General features: G+C 49.4%; 1 protein-coding gene across 1 annotated transcript; it reads right to left on the reverse strand.

Moving 5' to 3' along the window:
- Positions 1-14,848: 14,848 nt before the first annotated feature.
- LOC141836022 (uncharacterized) lies at positions 14,849-15,377 on the reverse strand. Its single transcript, XM_074723433.1, has 2 exons — positions 15,318-15,377; positions 14,849-15,151 (listed from the first exon to the last, which is right to left on the reverse strand). The coding sequence occupies exons 1-2, from the start codon at positions 15,375-15,377 to the stop codon at positions 14,849-14,851; spliced, it is 363 nt and encodes a 120-aa protein (XP_074579534.1).
- Between the last annotated feature and the right edge of the window lie 995 nt (positions 15,378-16,372).

The raw sequence follows: 16,372 nt of genomic DNA on the forward strand, positions 1-16,372 counted from the left end.
TCAATGTGCTTAGTCCGCTCATGGAACACAGGATTCGATGCAATGTGAATACCATGAAGTAGACCTCCTATCTATTTTAGAACCTTCCCAATCTGCATCTGAAAAGCATTCGATATGAGTATGCCCATGATCTTTATATGCAATACCTCGTCTGGGTGTGCCCTTCAAGTAACATAAAATTTGCTCTAATACTGTCCAATGATGAACCGTTGGAGATAACATATATTGACTAACAACACTAACTGAATATACAATATCTGGACGAGTCAAGGTAAGATAATTCAACTTTCCAACCAACCTTCGATATCTCTCTAGATGTTCAAATAGTTCTCTATTTGCTGTAAGATCCACGTTCTGAGTTATTGAAGTACTATAAGGTTTTGCCCCTAACTTTCCCGTCTCAGTCAATAAGTCAAGAACATATTTTCTCTAAGATAGAAATATACCATTTTTACTCCTCATAACTTCAACACCTAAGAAATACTTTAGCATCCCTAAATCTTTTGTATGAAACTGAGTGAGAATGAAAGATTTGAGAGATGAAATTCCCGTAGTATCACTACCAGTAATTACAATATCATTCACATACATAACTAACAGAATAGCACCAGCTCCTGACTACTTGTAGAACACAGAATGATCAGACTTGCTTTTCTTTATACTAAACTTTTCAGCAACTTGACTAAATTTTCCAAACCAAGCACGAGGACTTTGTTTCAAACCATACAAAGTTTTTCGAAGACGGCAAACTCGCCTCATCTCCCCCTGAGCAACGAAACCGGGAGGTTGCTCCATATACACCTCCTCTTGAAGATCACCATGAAGAAACGCATTCTTGATTGTATATAAGGGCCTATTATAAATATTGGAGATTAAATATTAAATGAGAATGAGATAATATATGTAGGTAAAGGGGACTACATAAAGATTTCCCATCATAATATGGTATTAGAGTCTTCTCCCTCATTAGATCTCCTAGGGTCATGAATCACCACTCTTGTTACGCTTTCAGTGTGGGGGTCATGGAATGTGTCACAATTCCTACTCATGATATTCTTTTTGGAGAAATCCTGTTGACCTTTGTTGCACTGATCTTACTAGCTCTCTGCAATGATTGCCTATCGCTAAGATTGGGGCCCTGACTTAGCATCTGTCAAATGCGAAAATCTGAGTTCCCATCTCTTCTTGCAATTGTTTCACTAGTCTTCATCTCTTCCTGCAGATGGGTTCTGGTGCTCATCTTCATCTTCTCCTTCTCCTTCTTATCCTTGGAGTTTGCATCTGTCAGATCCCAACTGGCCTTGCCCGATGCTGCATTTATTTTTCCTGTTTGCTCGTTCAACATCTCTTATATTCCAATTGACATATAGCTTCTGCATTTATTGTCCTTTCAATTTTATGTGTGCCACCTGTTCCGGACAAATACCAACGACAGTCAACCCATCAGTCAAGGAAATGCCACCTCAACCTTAGCGGGCCCCGATAGGAAGGAGACCTGCGAGATCACCATGAACGAACGGATTAGTTGGTGCCGGGGAGTCCTGGCAGGCCACTCCGACGCTCAAGTCAGTTTCCGGCGAAGATGGAGGAAGGAAGGGTAGCAGTAGTAGTTGTCAAAATGTGAGAGTCGAGAGAGAGAACTGGTACCTGCATGGGAATTGATATACCTACGAGGTGAACATTCCATTTGTCAGGGGAGCAAACTATGGTGGTATCCGGGGGTACGAGACCAGGGCTTTACTGACATCTGCACCAGTAGAGCAGCATCTAGGAAACATGGACGATATGCCTACCACTGCTCTGCGGCTGGAGGCTGTATGTCCTCTTTGTCGTTTAGTTGTGAGTAGAAAGTTGGCAGCAATGACGAGGTGAGGCGTGGACACATAACCATAGCCTTTCCCCTGTACGACAGTTCACACGCTTGATTGTCTGCATTATATTTGTCTGTTAGCTAGAAGACTTGAGCCGGGATTGATATCGGAGTGGGAGGGGATGCCCGTGACCGGTGATGGCCAAGATTATCTAGGTAAACTGAGTGAACTGGATGGTCGAACAGACCAGGTAGACTTAGTAGTCTGAGTGATCTGATTGCTAACGGTGGGACGAGGCAAGTTACCCGGGACCGACCACAATGGGGATCAGTCGGGTGAATGAGGTATTGTAACGAGCAGGCCGAGCATGTTGAATGGCCTGAGTGAACTAAGCCAGTTGAGTGGACCAAGACAAGCTGAGCAATGGGTAACACAGGCGATGAGATTGGAGTGATTCAGATACCCGGGTCCAACGATAGCGGGGCTTGCCCGGGCATGTGGAGCAAATGCCTATGCAGGCCGGGTAAACAGATGAGTACGAGTAAGCTAAGTAGACTGTTCCATAAGGGATCCGCGTGTTGATACTGGCGTGAGGTGTTTTCCCGGGATTAGCCTTTATCGCGCTTAACCTGGTAAACAGATCGAGAGACCCCATCAGGCCGGGTAGGCAGGTTCATTTAGACAGATGGGATGGACAGTTCCCTGGATAACTAGGCCTAGGTTCCTAGGGCAGCGTCGACTGTGGGCCCTGGGATCGACCAGGTTGGACTGCCTATTGACCTACCCTACCACATCGAGCCCGGGCAAGACTTACTATATCATAGAGTCTCCCCATCAACTCTAGTCGAAGGAGGCATGTGCCGACTGACTAGACATGCTATCAATTTGAGTGGGCTTAGGAAATCTGCTTCGTGATGCGTGCAACAAGATACAACTTTAAAGACGTGTCCTAGTGACATAATTTTTGTACAGCATTAGGCACGTGCCGATGCCAGACTTTTAATGGCAAAGATCGAATGTGAGCAGATAAGCTAAGGTCATGATGAACTGATATACGAACTGGAAGAGGGAAATTGGATCGACGAGTCATTTCGAATGTGCGACACTGATCTTGCTTTGGGAAAATAACCATTTTCATCGGATGACTCCTGGTCTTAGCGAAACTATATATAGGATATGAGAGCAATTTTTCGGTGCGCTATCACTTCGTCGTCGTCCTTCTCGCTGCCATCGTGATCCTTTTCTCGCAGTTCTTCCCTTTGTTCTCCTCTCCTATTCTAGCGATGGATTCCGAAGTCCCCTAGTACGAACGCCAAATCTCCCAGTGTGAAAAGAGCACGGTCTTACTCCTTTGATTTGAGTACCGCATCCCGAAGGATCACATCTTCGGAGTGCTTACCTACCAGCATCGTCCGCACAAGCCTCCTCCAGATTATGCTACCTTTTTCTTAGCCAGATACCTAGCAGTTTGTGATTCCCACTTTCGTCTTTATTCCATGAACTGGCCTCCTTTTACCACTTGAACATCTCCCAACTTTCTCCTGAATTCTTCCAACTTATATGCGGAACTGTCGTCATCTGTCGTTTGTACAACATCCCCTTGGACGCTTCTTTGTTTAGCTCTTTCTACTCGTTGGGGAGCTCCGGCGCGGTACCTTCTTTTTTGCCTTCCGGCCAGGATGCGAGTTCCTGAGCGAACTTTCTGCACCGGAGGAGGGATGGGAGAAGTACTTCTTCTATATCAAACCTCCTCAAGCATATCCCTGGGCAAACCGTTGGACTCCAAATCTCCCTCCGCTGCCCTTGACCAATGAAGTTCCTTCAGGCGGGACCATAGGTGAGGCCCGACGAATACTTGATGACCTTCATTTTGACTTGGAGAAGATACTCCACAACGAAGCCCTGCTGTATCGGAGAGGGCTAAGCCTTGTGGACATCTCGCTTGGGGATAACTTATGTAAGTATGGCGTCAGTAAGTTTATCCTGTCGTACTTCTCTTTATGACCAATTTAATATCATTCTACAGATCAGATTATGCTAGACCATTCCACCAATAAAACCTTGAAATGAGAATTAGCATGCCCCAACAACCTCAGAGTAGAGGGGGACTCGGCCGGGGATGCCTGGTTTAGAGCTCTACTGCCAACGAAGACCAAGAAGAAAGGTGGCCAACAATCAAAACCGAGAAAGGTGCCACCAGTGACCAGGTCGAAGAGTGCCAAGCAACCTATACTAGCTAAACCGATTTCCTCGGTGCCGCCATGACCTGAGGTGATCTCGTCGGCCCAGCCCCAGGAGACAGCGATAATAGTTAGGCCGCCAAAGGTCCAATCTTTGGCGGCGGCTTCAAAGGCCAGATCCCCGCAAGCCCGGCCACGAGAAATCAAACCGTCGGATACCCGGGCGCAGTCAATGGCTACGACGATTAGGTCTCAGGAGACTCGGCCACGAGAAACGGGTATAGTGATCAGGTCTCCGGAGGAAACACAGCTAGGCAGCAAAAAGCGAAGTATAGATGATATCACTCCGCCGGCATCACCAGGCTGCTCCCCTAAGTCCCGGGCAAGAGGAAAAAGACCCGTTGAGGATAAGGAGCCACAAAGTTGAAGATCTAAGGGAAACCGGGGAAGGGCGCAACGAGATACTTCCCCTCCAGTTTGGGCGAAGCCTGCTCCTGGGTTTTTCCTGACATTACCACACCCGGGTGCCTCATCCTTCTCCTCGCTCCCCACAATGTTTCGGGGGGATTTCAGCTTGGTAGACGCTCTAGAAACAGTAAAGGAGCGGCTCCAACATTACGAATGCGAGGTTCTCCCTCGCCTGGGCTTGATCGAGATCAACGAAAGCCTGATTGAGGCCCATGTCAAGGTTAGGAGTGTGTCTTGTGCACAACGTTAATTCCTTCTCGTTACATGAATCTCATCCTCTACTCTAAATTGTTAGGCGGGAAAAGCGCAAGAAGTTCTCCGCCAGCGCCTACTAAGGCTGGAAAAGGACTATGCCCTCCAGAAGGACGAGATAGCGTTCCTCCGAGGTCAGTCGACGCAGCATGAAGTACCGATTGTTACCTATAGAGCTGTGATAGAGCTGCAAGAGGAGACTGAGCGAGCTGTCCAGGCTCGTCATGAAATTGAGGAGTAATTTGAAGAGTGCAAGGCTTGGACCAAGGGTCTTCACGGATATGTACAAGAACTGAGGGACCAATCCTGGGACAAAAATTCGTAATAGAGAGCGCGCATCAGGCAGAGCGACAAGCCAAGGAAGATCATCTGCACGCGGAATACCTGCTTGCTCGTAAGGAAGAAGAGGGGAGGGTTGCGGCAGCTCAATTTGCGCATGAGCGATTAAGCTTACAAGGGGAGGTCGATGCATTGAAACAGCAATTGGCTGAATCCCAAACCCGAGAGACCGGCCTGCGATCTAGGCTAGAAAAGCTTAAAGCGAGCTACAATAAATGCGACAACCTCTTATTCAAATTGGGGTTTCAGGGGGCTATCCCGCAATTCTCCAAGGCTGGGATAGTTACACGGGACACGAACACTCAGTTTTTGGATATCCGAAGGGTGTGGGTAGAACTCCCTACTTCAGTGAGAGCTTCCTTCTTTGCTACTTGGGCGGCTGGAGCGGGTCCCTCTTCCTCTGTTCCTTAGGTGGCACGGAGCCAAACCATGGAGGCGGGAACAACAACTATAGCTTTGGCCAGTACCCCTGTCATCGAAGGTCCGGCCTTGACCAGTCCGAGGAAAACAAATCTTCCCGCCATTCCCCATGAGCAACCTCGACCGATCGATACTGCTAAATCGGTGTCCGAGGGCGAACCTTGAACTGTCCTGCGTAAGCGAGGATTAGGTTTTGCCCAGCCTATACTGTATCCTGTTTACCATGTAAACGCAATTTTTTTTGCTTGTTTCCGCGTGCACATCTTCTCTCGTTTATAAACAAGTCACTACACGTTTCAATGCGCAAAGCTCATCCGTCCTTCCCTGGGATATTGGATACTTTGCTAGTTTATGAAAGTTTATCCATCCAAGTGTGCCCATGTATCGTGGGTCCGGAGACTTCAATGGACTTGAGGAGAAAACATCCAAACTCCCTCTCAATGCACCTCCGTGTCCCAGGCAGCGGGACTCCCGGGTAAATTGCCTCCTCGATTCTCGACTTTTGTCCCTCACCATCCCGAGCAAGGGAAAATGCTCGTGTTCACGAACATCGCTCGTCCTGGGCAAAATGTCGTGATCCCGGGCAAACTGGACCAACATATCCAGACGTGTATCCCGGGTAGAAGGCTTCTCGGACTCCAGATTACGTGCCTTCTGGCTCCCGCGTAAGACAAATGTCAGTGGACTTTCCCGGGTAGGGAGGTCAGCGTTGGTAAAGTTCGATGATTGCAACGACATTAAATGCCCTGATAGGATATCAACCTTGAAAAAGGAGAATATACCTTTTTACCGTGACAGACCATATTCCTTAATGGCGAGTGACACGAGAGGCGGCGTGTGAAGCTTGTCATTTTACGGCGATTGCCACGTGTCCTTTAATGACAGGCCATTGCCAGAGGTCGTGGGAGAGAGACTAGCAGTACGATGGGACGCGAACCGTCGAGACCTAACCTTCGTGATCGAACGGTCAGTCACCGAGCTAGTAGGGCCGCGTTGAGCACAAAGATAAAAATCGCGGCCTTCACTGTTCGGCTTCTCTCCTAGGTTTTCTATGGGCATCACTTCTTCATGTTTGTGCGCTTGCGCTACTAGAGATGGTGTTCTTCGTAAGTCCTTCTTCCACAGTCAGTCTCTTCCTCTCCTTGATCTCCTTCACCATGTCAGACTCTGCGGTTTGGTATGAGACCCTTCAGTCAACCTGCTCTCTCGATACCATCTCTCAACTCCAATCAGAGGGGAAAATCCTCGCAGACCACAAGGTTCTCCTCCCATCGCCTGAGGATAGGGCGCACAAACCACCAGAGGATTTCCTTACCTTTTTTTTCCAGGGCCAGATTAAAGGTGGTCTTAGGTTTCCCGTACCTGCTTTCTTTCACGAAATAGCGTGCTATTTTCAAATTAGCCTTTCCCAACTAGCTCCCAATTCATATCGCCTAATTTGTGCAACGGTGATAGTTTGTAAGGCGTTTGGGATCCCATTGAATGTACAACTCCTACAGGCGTTGTATAGTTTTCGTGGCGATAAAGGGGTGTATTATTTCAAGGGAAGGTCCAAGTAAAGCTTCTTAGATGGTTTACCAAGCTCTCACAAGGGCTGGAAGAAATGCTTCTTCTATGTACAACCGCCTTCGCCTTATTCGTGGTTATCAACGTGGAGTGTAAGCAACCCTTACTTGCCCCCTTTAGCTGAGTACTCCCAATCAGCTGCCTTTCAACAAGCCGTGGAAACCTTGCTCCCTTTAAAATTTTGAGTAAACCATTTTGCGGAGAGCGAATGGCTACTGTTCCAAGTAGGATTGAGTCAAATTCGAACGCCCTTGGGAGCTCCACTATGTAAGTCTCCGTCTCTGGCAGTGGTTCCCCTTATATTGACTAACTTCCTTGATCTCCTTGCAGGAAAACTCTTCATGGACGCTTCATACACCCCTCTTCTGAACTAGGGTGCGGCCACTATGGGAGATCTGTTGGGGGATGATGAAGAGGATGGTGCTTCCTTGCTCGCGACAGATTCTACCCAGCCATCTATGCCATCCCCCTTACAAGAGGTCATCGAGCAGACGGGGCATACTGAGGAGGTGCCCGAAGGAGAATAGGCTTTGGTCGGGAGATCAGGTAAATACGACCCGGCCACCATGGAGGAGATATGGGAGGAAAATACGGATCTCCCACCGCTTGGTGAACCACCCCAACCGCTCATCCTAGCTGCTGAGCAAACAGGGTTAGCGATTCCTGATGTCGAGCTAGAGGTCGGGACTCCAATAACTCCGGAGGTGGACCCGGACACGGAGTGACAACAGGCTGTGTCCCCTGGTGGATGGCACCCCGAAGGGTCCCCTTCGCCGCAGTATAGCAGGGCAATAACCATTTTCCCAGGAGACAACCCCTCGGCGAAGAAGCACCGGCTTTCTCGAAAAAAAGTTGATTGTCTTGGTAGAAACCCCCACCGCTTCGGAGGCCGACTTGCCGGGTAAACTAACGCCGGAGGAGGGAGGGACGGATGCCGGAGGCCGATACTCGAGTTCGGCCTTAGAGGCGTATCCCGATACGGAGAGAGTGTCGTTGGTCTGTACCCTGGAGACGAGTGACTTGGAAGCATATAGAACTCAAGTTCTTCCGGGACTCACAGTCCGGGAACTGAGTAAACACATGTTTTCCTCATGTCAAAAGGTAACTCTGTGGTTCTTTCCTATTTTTTCTTGGATTCTGTAATAGCGTCTTCCCTCATGCGTCAGTGTTTCCAGCTCACTGTGGAGCACCATGCCCTCCACAACAGTTGGATGAGGAATTGGCCGCTGCTTGCAAGAAGGCCAAGTTGGCCCGTGAAAAACAAATCATGGCGGAGGTGACTCGGGATGAAACAATAACAGAGGCTGAGCAGTGTCGCAAACGCTCTATGGAATGTTCTGCCCAGGCCACTGAACTAGAAAAAGAGTTGGCCTATCAGAAAGGCTTGGTCGAGGCGTCTGGCCAAAGGGAACAAGAGGCCTCTGAGTCCCGTGCCCGCGCTGAGCGACTACTCGACGATAAAGAGAGGGAGCGGCTGGAACCCGTCCAAGAACAGGAGCGACTCCGCTAATTACTGGACATCGCTCGAGGACATGAGGCTACTCTGGCCGCTAATATGGCAGATGCCCGGGCCGCCCAAACCAAGGCTCAATCTGACCTAGAGGGATTGAAGGTCGAGATGGCCGCGTACCAAGCCGGGGAGGTGGAACGCTTGGAGGAAGCAATGAGGAAGTATCTTGCTTCTCCGGAATTTGCCGAGTTACTGGACCGGAAAGGTCTCCAAGCATTTGAGCAGGGAATTACAACGGCTCTTTGTCAACTTGCTTGTGCTAAGCTCATTTCTCATGGCCAAAAGTTAGACATCTTCAACCCAGCCAGAGATTGGGCAAAGTTGAAAAGGGGTAAGAGGACTGAAGATTCGCAAGGTGCCAGATCCGCCTCGGTTCCATAGGCTTCCAAGGACACCAGTGAAACCCCAGCGACGAGTCAAAGTTAGAGGCTGAGCAGCCTATGGGACCTTTATTTCTTTTACCGTGTAATACTTTTTGGCACTGAAGAAACAAATTTCCAATGAGTGTTATTGTCTCAGCATTCCAGGCTGTGTGCTTGCACTAATGTTCGTAGCCGAGCTAAACGTGTTAAAGATTACCACCTAGCTTACGTGAGCAAGCTTAAATGTTGTAAGTGACCCGGGAAAGGGTATGGCCTGACCAAATTATCTATTTGGTTGAGTAAACCCCAGTAGCCTTCAGGCCAGTAGCTGCTAGGCATGGCCTATAATCGTGAAGTCGTACGACCTAGGAGCCTTTGCCTATCTTCATGGCTTTTCATCGGTGAGGCTGAGGTAAGGCTACCCATGACTTGCTTTGGTTTCCGTGTTTGTCTTTGTTAAAGACGTTATCTAATGTACAGTTAGAAGGGTTTTCTACCATCGACCAGACTCCTCATCTTCCGTACTCACTTGTCAGCGACTGTATTTACTCGCCTCGAAAGAGACGTCGTCCGACGATTCGCCTTCTCCCCGATAGGCTATATATACGCCTAATGGAGATGCGGTAATCCAACCTTCGTAAACCTATTTGCTCCTCTTCGTTTTCTTTTGCTCGTGCTACCGTTTACGCTGCTATTCAATCATGGATGTTGCCGCTTTGGAATGACAGGTGCAACGACTAGAGGAGGAACTGCAGGCAGCCAGGAGTTCCTCCTCTGGATGGGTGTTGAGAGCCATCCGGTACTGTGAGGATGTGCATTAGCTGGAGCTGGAACTGGCTGAAGCCAAGGCGCAGGGCCAAAGGCTGGAGCGAGGTCTGGCTAGAGCGGAACAAACGACTGCTTAGTTAGACGCAGACAAACGAGAGGCCGAACTCGCTATGCAGGCTGTTATGACCCGGGCAGAGAAGGCAGAAAAAGAGTTGTCGGCGTCCCGATCCCAAGCGGAGGAAGCCAGACTGAGACTAAGGAACTACCGGGATTCTGAAGCAATCCTCCGATGGGACCTCGAGATCTACAGGAGGGAGGCGGAGGAGCGGTTGATAGACGCACATTCCCGGCCTTCCAATTACAGTGACTTGCTGGATTACAGCAATTATAGCGACTAGGTTGTCAGTCGCTATTTTTTTATCGTTCTGCTGATCGTGTGCGGTAGTTATGAAAGAAGTAAAAGTTTATTTTTTGTCCCGTCTACCTTGTGTTTATGTGTCTAAGCGTTGTTTTGTAACCATGTCTAAGAAAGTATCCGTGAAGTAAAGATCGCGAGCAAGCATACGGCAACATACATAATCATAACTTTAGAAAGTGAATTAAGCGTGTATATAAATGACAAGAAGGGATAGAACCTATAACAGCACAGGTCCTTTGGCGACAGGGCCGAGGAAACTTAGATAGCCCGGGTGACAAAAAAGCCATGTAAGTTGTAGCGGGAGTGCCGGGAAGTCCAAATAAGAGAGAATCTAGGCCCCTCATAAGTCCAGGCCACCAGCAATAGGATTACACCACACATGAAGGCTTGAGTATAAAGAATCGTTCCACGCCTGTCGTAAGGCGGAGATAGCCATGATAAGGCCAAGAAGGCTAAGAGAATATGAACGTTGGGCAAACCGAGCTTGTCAGGAGGCGATAACCACCAACTACGGGCCTGAGACTGTTGTGAAGGCCTGAGCCGGGAGAAAGAACCATGCTCGTTTGTGGGCTGCGACCATCAGCGACGCGGCTGAGAGGGCCGTGGAGTTCTGAGAACTGAGACAAACCCTGCCCGTCAATGGATTGTGACCGTCAGCGACCGGCTGAAAGGGCCATGGAGATCTGAGCACTGAGAGAAACCCTACCCGTCAATGGGCTGCGACCATCAGTGACGCGGCTGAGAGGGCCGTGGAGGTCGGAGAACTGAGATAAAATCCTGCCCGTCAGTGGGTTGCGACCGTCAGCGACACGGCTGAGAGGGCAGTGGAGGTCTGAGAACTGAGACAAAACCTTGCCCGTCAATGGGCTGCGACCGTCAGCAACGCGGCTGAGAGGGCCGTGGAGGTCTGAGAACTGAGACAAAACCCTACCCGTCAGTTGATGAGCATAGATCATATATGATTCTTATCATTGTTTAACGCTCATCTATTTGTAATACATTGCATATGTTTTACTTTATCACACCTTATTCATTTATTATTGTATATTTCTACTCTTTTACTCGGAGATCTGCTCTTTGTATATTTTGCTTGACAGGATGCGATTTAGAGCCAAAACGATGCATTATTGATGGTGGAGTAAGAAATGGAGAAAAGAGACTCGCACTGGCCATGTTCGTCATCACGGGTGAGTCTCTATTACAACAAACACGAAGAAACGGATGAAAATGAACAAAAGAGCAGAACATGGCCGTGCCTACCAGGCACGGCCGTGTCCCTCCAACAGCCTTGGTCGTGCCAACCAGGCACGGCCGTGATCCTCCAACAGAGAAGTAACAACCGTTGGTCGTGCCTCGAAGGCACGGTCATGCCTCCCTCCAATAGCAGCCAGGACATGGTCGTGCCTCACAGGCACCGCCGTGTCTCCAATCCAGTGCCACGCCAAGACATGGCTGTGCCTCCCAGACACGGCCGTGTCTCATTTCCAGAGCTGTGTCTGCCCTTGGCCGTGCCTCACAGGCACGACCATGCCTCTTCCACAAAGACAGGCCTGCACACGGCCGTGCCTCCTAGGCATGGCCGTTCTTACCCAACAGAAGAGCGACTAGACATGGTCGTGCCTCCTAGGCACGGCCGTGTCGTGGGGGCGTGTCTGGGCCTATAAATACATCCTTATGCACTTTTTGAAGGCATCTTGGGTCATTCTCCAAAACCCTAGGTCTTGGCTTGGGGGAAGGTGCCTCCCCACTCTTGGGGAGGCCCTAAACACTTCATCTCCACCCATCCATCCTACATCAGAGCGAGAAGATCTTCAAGGGATGCCCATGCTTCAAAGATAAGTCTTCCCCTTTCTTGTGGATGACTATTTTCATGTATTCTTCTTGTAATCTTCTTGTAATGAAGTAGATCCTTGAGTTTAGGATGTAGGATGAACATCTATATAATGATGGTGATGTAAGAACTAGTTTATGTCATTTTCCCTATTCAATGAAGTGTTTACATTTGTTTCATGTACTATATGCCTTGAATGTGTTTGATGAAATGTTTGTGTGAGCGCATATGCATGATTATGAGGGGTATATTACTGTGTAGGGAGATCCTAGGATCGTATACCGGGGCACCTCGTGACAGGAGGAATGCCTTTAATCAGACTTTTCAAAGTGATTCCTACATAGTAGTAAACTCCCATAAGGGATATCTAATGGTTGGTGGCCACTAGGACAAGGTCCTTAGCAGGGTACTCAGTGACAGAGGGTATGACGTTGGATTGTATGACCGGGGCACCTCGTGACAGGAGGAATGCCTTTAACCGAACTTTCTGGCGTCACCTTTACTAGAGGGCCACCACATAGGACTTCAAGGTCAAATTCCAACAAAGTCTGACGAGGTCGAGTTGGTATTTTGGTTATAATTCCTACAAGGTGGTAAACATTGAGAATAAGGGAACAAATATGAATTAGGGATATCACCTAGCATTGATGTGAAATCGAAGTCCTAGACTTATTCATCTCACCCATAAACCCCAAGTCAATCTCTCTTTCTACCATACAAACACACAACCACAATCCTCAACCACTCCGTTTCTTTTAGAGTCTAGACAACTAGTTTCGCAACATCACTATAACTAATACACAGTCCCTGTGGTTCGATATCTTTTTATTACTTGACGACAACCGTATACTTGTGGATGTCTATCATCAGTGGGTTGCGACCATCAGTGACGCGGCTGAGAGGGCTGTGGAGGTCTGAGCACTGATATAAAACCCTGCCTGTCAGTGGGCTGCGATTGTCAGCGACGTGGCTGAGAGGGTCGTGGAGGTCTAAGAACTGAAGTAACACCCTGCCCGTCAGTGGGCTGCGACCATCAGCGACGCGGCTGAGAGGGCCGTGGAGGTCTGAGAACTGAAGTAACATCCTGCCCGTCAGTGGGCTGCGACCATCAACGACGGGGCTGAGAGGGCCGTGGAGTTCTGAGCCGGGAAAGAGATCCATGCCTGTCGTAAGGCTGCGACCATCAGCGATAGGGCTGAGAGAGTCGTGGATTTCTGAGTCGGGAAAGAAATCCATGCCTGTCAGTAAGGCTGCGACCATCAGCGACAGGGCTGAGAGGGCCGTGGAGTTCTGAGCCGGGAAAGAAGATCTATGCTTGTCGTAAGGCTGCGACCATCAGCGACAAGGCTGAGAGGGTCGTGGAGTTCTGAGGGAAAGATCTATGCCTGTCGTAAGGCTGCGACCATTAGCGACAAGGATGAGAGGGCCGTGGAGTTCTGATCCAAGCGAAAGATCCATGCCTGTCGTAAGGCTGCGACCATCAGCGATGGGGCTGAGAGGGCCGTGGAGTTCTGAGCCAGGAGAAAGATTAATGCCTGTCGTAAGGCTGTGACCATCAGCGACAGGACTGAAAGGGCCGTGGAGTTCTGATCCGGGAGAAAGATTCCTGTCTGTCGTAAGGCTGCGACCATCAGTGACAGGGCTGAGAGGTAATAATATCTGAAGGGTGGAGACGATCAATGTTCCTGCATTTCTTATATCAAGCAAGTAAGGTACAAGACATTGATAAGTACACATAAAAGGATACAAGTCAGGTGTAATAAGGGCGGAGTTGCGTGGCATGCCATGGCCGGGGAAGCTCGTTGCCTTGTGAGTCGGCAAGGTAGTAGGAACCTCCGTTGAGTCGGCATATAACCCGGTACGGGCCTTCCCATCGTGGCTCTAATTTGCCAACTCCTTCCAATGGCCTTCTTTTCTTCCAGACGAAGTCGCCTACATGGAATGATCGGGGGCTGACGCGTTTATTATAGGCCAGGCTCATGCGTTGTCGGTAGGCGAACAAGCGAGCATTGGTTTGCTCTCTGGTTTCAGTGACCATGTCTAGCTCGGCGGCTCGATGTTGAGCATTGTCCTCTGCATCCTTGTAAGCTTCAATTCGAGTAGAGCTACATCCGATCTCAACTGGGACTACCGCTTCACCTCCGTAGACCAGATGGAAGGGTGTCAGTCCCGTGCTGTCTCGCGGAGGCGTCCGGTAGGCCCAGAGTATGTCGTGAAGTTCTTCAACCCAGGACCCTCCAACATGATCCAGCTTAGTCTTTAATCCTCTGACAAGCTCCCGATTCACCACCTCAGTCTGTCCGTTGCTCTAGGGGTAATACACAGAGGTGAATGCTATGTTGAATGCCCAAACCCTTGGCACCACTCTTGAAGCTTTCGTCCTTGGAATTGTCTGCCATTGTCAGAAACAAGCCTGCGGGGTATGCCGAAGCGACATACGATGTTCTGCCATAGGAATTTCAGGACGTTCTTCTCAGTGATATTAGCCAAGGGTTCTGCTTCTACCCATTTGGAAAAGTAGTCAACCGCCACCAACAAGAACTTCTTCTGCCCAGGATCAACAGGGAAAGGGCCAACGATGTCCATTCCCCATTGATCGAAGGGGCAGGAGACAGTGGAGGTCTTCAAAGGTTCGGCCGGTTGGTGAGACAACGCCTGGTGCTTCTGGCAACTGAGGCAGTTACGGATTAACTGAGCCGCATCACTCTGCATGGTTGGCCAAAAGTATCTGGCGAGTAGGGTTTTACAAACTAGAGTTCGTCCTCCTGTATGGTTGCCACAACATCCCTGATGTATCTCTCTTAGGACATAGTCGGCCTCGTCTGGTCTGAGGCACTTCAGCAGCGGCCGAGAAAATGCGCGCTTATATAGTGTGCCCCCGAATTAAGACGAACCGGACAGCTCTCCTTTTGACAATCTGTGCTTATTTCTGGTCATCGGGTATAATCTCTTGCTTCAGAAAGACAAGGATTGGCGTCCTCCAGTCTGCTGGTTCAGCAACCCAGGGCGTCTGATCCACTTGCGCGATCAGCAGTTCCTGGATGGTAGGTTCTTCTAACTCCCAGGTGGATAAGGAGCTAGCCAACTTAGCCAAATTATCAGCCCTCTGGTTATCAGCCTGAGGAATCTTCTGCAGCACGACTTCCTGAAATTCGGACTTCAACCTCTCTATGGCTTCGGCGTAGCGCTTCAGGCGGTCATTACGGATCTCAAAGGTGCCTTTTATCTGCTGGTCCACCAACTAGGAATCAGAGTGAATGATGACTCGCAGGGCACCCAAGTGTCGGGCCGCTTGTAACCCTGCTAAGATAGCTTCGTACTCGGCTTCATTATTGGTGGCCCAGAAATGAAGTTTGACAGCAAGTTATAGTGTATCGCCGCGAGGGGAGCACAGTAAAATTCCAATTCCACTGCCATTCTTGGTGGCTGAACCGTCCACGAAAACCTTCCATACCCCGGCAGAGTCCTGACTTGTTACCTCAATCAAGAAATCTGCTAGGGCTTGTGCTTTGATGGCGGTTCTAGGTTGGTACTAGATGTCATATTCGCTCAACTCTGTCGTCCATTTGACGAGGTGGCCAGAGGAATCCGGATTTAAGAGGACCCGACCGAGGTTGCTATTGGTGAGCACAGTGATCGCGTGAGACGAGAAGTACGGTCACAGTTTGCGGGCCATCAGGGTGAGGGCCAGCGCTAGTTTTTCCAAGGGGGAGTAGTGAAGTTCAGCATCCTTTAATATATGACTGGCAAAGTATACAGGACGTTGTACTTGGTTTTCTTGCTTGACCAGTATCGACCCTAGGGCCTCCTCAAAGGCGGACAAGTATACCCACAAAGGTTCATGCGAGACAGGCTTGGCCAATATAGGTAACTCAGTCAGATATTGCTTCAGCTCCATGAAAGTCTGCTCGCACTTCTCATCCCAGGAGAACCGGGTAGCTCGGCGCAAGATCTTGAAGAAGGGTAGACTTCTTGCCGCCGAGTGGGAGATGAACCGGGACAGGGCAGTAATCCTTCCCACCAGCCTCTGTACCTCCTTAGTGCTTCGAGGAAAAGTCATGTCTTTTAGCGCCCGGACCTTCTCAGGGTTGGCTTCGATTCCTCGTTCGGTGACGATATAGCCCAGGAAACGCCACCCTTTACGCCGAACAAGCATTTGTTCGGGTTCAGCTTGAGGCTGTACTATCACAGCGTGTTGAAGGTTTCGTCGATGTCGTCGGTGAGTTGTGCGGCTTTCTCTGATTTGATCAAGATGTCATCGACGTAGACCTTTACGTTGCGGCCAAGCTGATACTGAAAGACCCTGTCCATAAGCCGCTGGTATGTGGCCCCTGCGTTTTTCAACCCAAAGGGCATAACAGTATAGCAGAAGGTGCCGTCAGAGGTAATGAAGCTGACCTTCTTTTGGTCTTCCCAGGCCAAAGGAATCTGGTGATAGCCCTGGTAG

This window comes from Curcuma longa, chromosome 10 (genome assembly GCF_044706935.1).
Source record: "Curcuma longa cultivar G26 ecotype Majalengka, Jawa Barat chromosome 10, ITB_CL_G26_1.1, whole genome shotgun sequence".
Taxonomy (NCBI): Eukaryota; Viridiplantae; Streptophyta; class Magnoliopsida; order Zingiberales; family Zingiberaceae; genus Curcuma; species Curcuma longa.

What these genes read in the sequence shown, in the direction of transcription:
- LOC141836022 (XM_074723433.1), bottom strand. Translation starts at nt 15,377, where the DNA reads ATGGAAGGTTTTCGTGGACGGTTCAGCCACCAAGAATGGCAGTGGAAT. An exon ending in AGTGGAATTGGAATTTTACT is followed by an intron (nt 15,152 to 15,317) that starts GTGCTCCCCTCG and finishes GTGGACCAGCAG; the next exon opens with ATAAAAGGCACCTTTGAGAT.